Below are 2442 nucleotides of genomic sequence, written 5' to 3'. Positions count from 1 at the left end.
TCCTATTTTCAGTCCAGTCAGGTTTTAATTCACTCTGTCCTTAGAGTACATAAACACATGCTCAGTCCCATTTGGAAGTCTTCCTCCTCATGTATCTTTCTCCTTCACTGTCGACGGCCTCGTAAAGCTGCTGGTCGTTTTCTTTCATTGCGTGCATGTAGCCCAGGTAGCCCACACACAAAGTGATGGTCACCAGTCCAAACGCCATCACTGGTTTATTCTGCAAAACAACACAGCTTTATGTTAAAGTAAGTAGGTAAGATGCGAGCAATCGACATTTAAATATACTATGCAATGGTCTGGCTGTAGTATTTCTTAAAAAAAACAAAAAGCAAAAAAAAAAAAACTACATGGGACTACTGGGATTTTGTACGTTAAAAAAAAGACTAAAAATGGCCAGGTTTTGAAGGGTTACAAAAGATAGGCTGGTTAACATGTAAAGATCTGCTGCAGAAGTGTCGCTAACTCGCATAACTCTCTACTAGAGAGATGCAACATCATTCTGCTCTCATTTGGTATTTGATGAAGGTGGTAGTGGAGAGTGATGTCTAAATTGCTGACATCTCCCATAGGTTGTTTAAGAGGGTTTTCAATCTGGCTACTGTGAAGGTCAGAGCTTTTAATTCACATAATTTTTATAGTAACAAAGTGGATCCAAATCTTGGCAAATGACCCCCCACATTATAAAAGAGCAACCAGATCCCCTCACTGCGGGTTCAGGTTTTTCCTTTGATTTGTCACCCATCAGTCAGTGAGGCACAGCACCCAAATCACTAGAGAAAAGTGGCTGCATTTTTATTTGGTTGGAAAACGAATCCCCTACTGATGCTTCACTATTTTAAGTATCAACAATGCAGTTGATCATGCTCATTTAATTGTCGGAAGCCAAAATCATGATTAACATTTAATTAATGGTGCATTCGTTACTTAGATCTATTCAAACAACAAGGGAGACAGTATGTGGCATGTTAAACATATGAGAGTCTCAGCTAATGCAGTGTTATTGAGAAGTGGCTGTAATAATAATAATAATTTAATAAGAACAAAGGGGCCCACACTGTACAGCTCTGCCCGAGATGAAGACAGATGTTACACTCTGTTAGCTCTTAAAGGTTAGCCATACTTAAATTATTAGAATGTGATGCATGCCTTAAAGAGGAGAGGTGTATTTACATTCAGTTTGCATAAGACCGTAAAAATAAGGAACATGGCGCATTACAAATTGGCGCAAAAGTTAAGTTTATCATTTAAAAACACTGGCAAAGTGACTCATATGTTCTTCGTTAAACTATATGTAAAGGTTAACTGATATGTACATTTTTTTGGAAGCAGGAACGTGTTTATTTTTTTCGTTTAGTAAGCAGCTATAATAGAGAGCCTGTCAGTCTCACAGGTTTGATGAAGAGTTCTGGGTTGACAGCTCGGAACAGTGTGGTGGTCTGTGCTCCCCTCAGCCCGGGCGTCCTGAAGCCTTTCTCCCCGCCGCTCTCCTTCCCTTTGCCGGCCTCCTTATCCGACATATCCGGTCAAACCTGTGCGTCTACGGAGCTCTCTGGAGAAAATAATTATATTACGCCAAGGCTCGAAGACTGAACACTGCACTGCTCAGCACTACACAGGTTGACTGAAGGCAGCCATGTTGAAAGTCAAAGACGACTGTTGAAGTTCCCGAAGAAGAGTGAAGAGCTTTGACAGAACACAGCGCCCCCAGCGGCGATGAGCGGGAATGACATAACTTTTCAGTATGCTGATGTAGAGTATACTAACAGAAAAAGCAAACAAACAAAAAAACTACTTTGTACCCAAGGACACTGAGTCTGTTGCCTTTCTGGGGCAGGAATTCATTTGTTAACTTCATTATTGATACATTTGTAATATATCATGTGTTAATTTGATATTTATTTTGGAAAATGTACCCAAAAAAGTAACCCCCCAAAAAGTTTTTAAAAAACAACAACAAAAAGAACAAAAAAAAAAAAAATAACACGTTACAAGATATTTTTATGTGCAATGTTTAATTTATATGTACAACATGTCAATGTAATGTGCAATATTTATTTTTTTGGGTGCAATACATCTTTATCAAGTTTCATTTGGAATAATTCACTTTCTTTATTATCTGTCTTTCAATTGAATTTGCAATATTTCTTTCTCATATTCAATATTACTCTACTCCCCCTGAATTTACTCTAATATCATGTATTTTTTTGTTTTTCAGAGCAATATCTGGCCCACAAATTTCCTTCGAGATTAAAATAGTTTTATCTTATTTCTTATCTTAAGGTAATCAACCCACCAATCTGTAAGTTCTACTGCAGGAGTTTAGTGGAATTTGCTGATATTTTCTCATTTAATTGTTGTTCATTCTAAGTCAGGGGTCTCGAACTCCGGTCCTCGAGGGCCGCAATCCTGCAAGTTTTAGATGTTTCCTTCTTCCAACAC

At 38.2% G+C, this 2442-nt stretch overlaps 1 protein-coding gene across 1 annotated transcript; it reads right to left on the bottom strand.

The window, feature by feature from the left end:
- LOC103354008 (small integral membrane protein 8) lies at positions 1-1659 on the bottom strand. Its single transcript, XM_008277231.1, has 2 exons — positions 1392-1659; positions 1-220 (listed from the first exon to the last, which is right to left on the bottom strand). The coding sequence occupies exons 1-2, from the start codon at positions 1518-1520 to the stop codon at positions 62-64; spliced, it is 288 nt and encodes a 95-aa protein (XP_008275453.1). The 5' UTR covers positions 1521-1659; the 3' UTR covers positions 1-61.
- Between the last annotated feature and the right edge of the window lie 783 nt (positions 1660-2442).

Source organism: Stegastes partitus, unplaced genomic scaffold (assembly GCF_000690725.1).
Source record: "Stegastes partitus isolate 25-593 unplaced genomic scaffold, Stegastes_partitus-1.0.2 Scaffold92, whole genome shotgun sequence".
Taxonomy (NCBI): domain Eukaryota; kingdom Metazoa; phylum Chordata; class Actinopteri; family Pomacentridae; genus Stegastes; species Stegastes partitus.
The sequence above is the reverse complement of the archived record's forward strand: the minus strand, read 5'-3'. Positions and strand labels throughout refer to the sequence as shown.

Bases quoted from the DNA above. Each gene is read 5' to 3' on its own strand.
- LOC103354008 (XM_008277231.1), bottom strand. From the start codon at position 1,520: ATGTCGGATAAGGAGGCCGGCAAAGGGAAGGAGAGCGGCGGGGAGAAA. The intron at 221-1,391 runs GTGAGACTGACA...GTTGTTTTGCAG, and splicing joins CAGAACTCTTCATCAAACCT to AATAAACCAGTGATGGCGTT.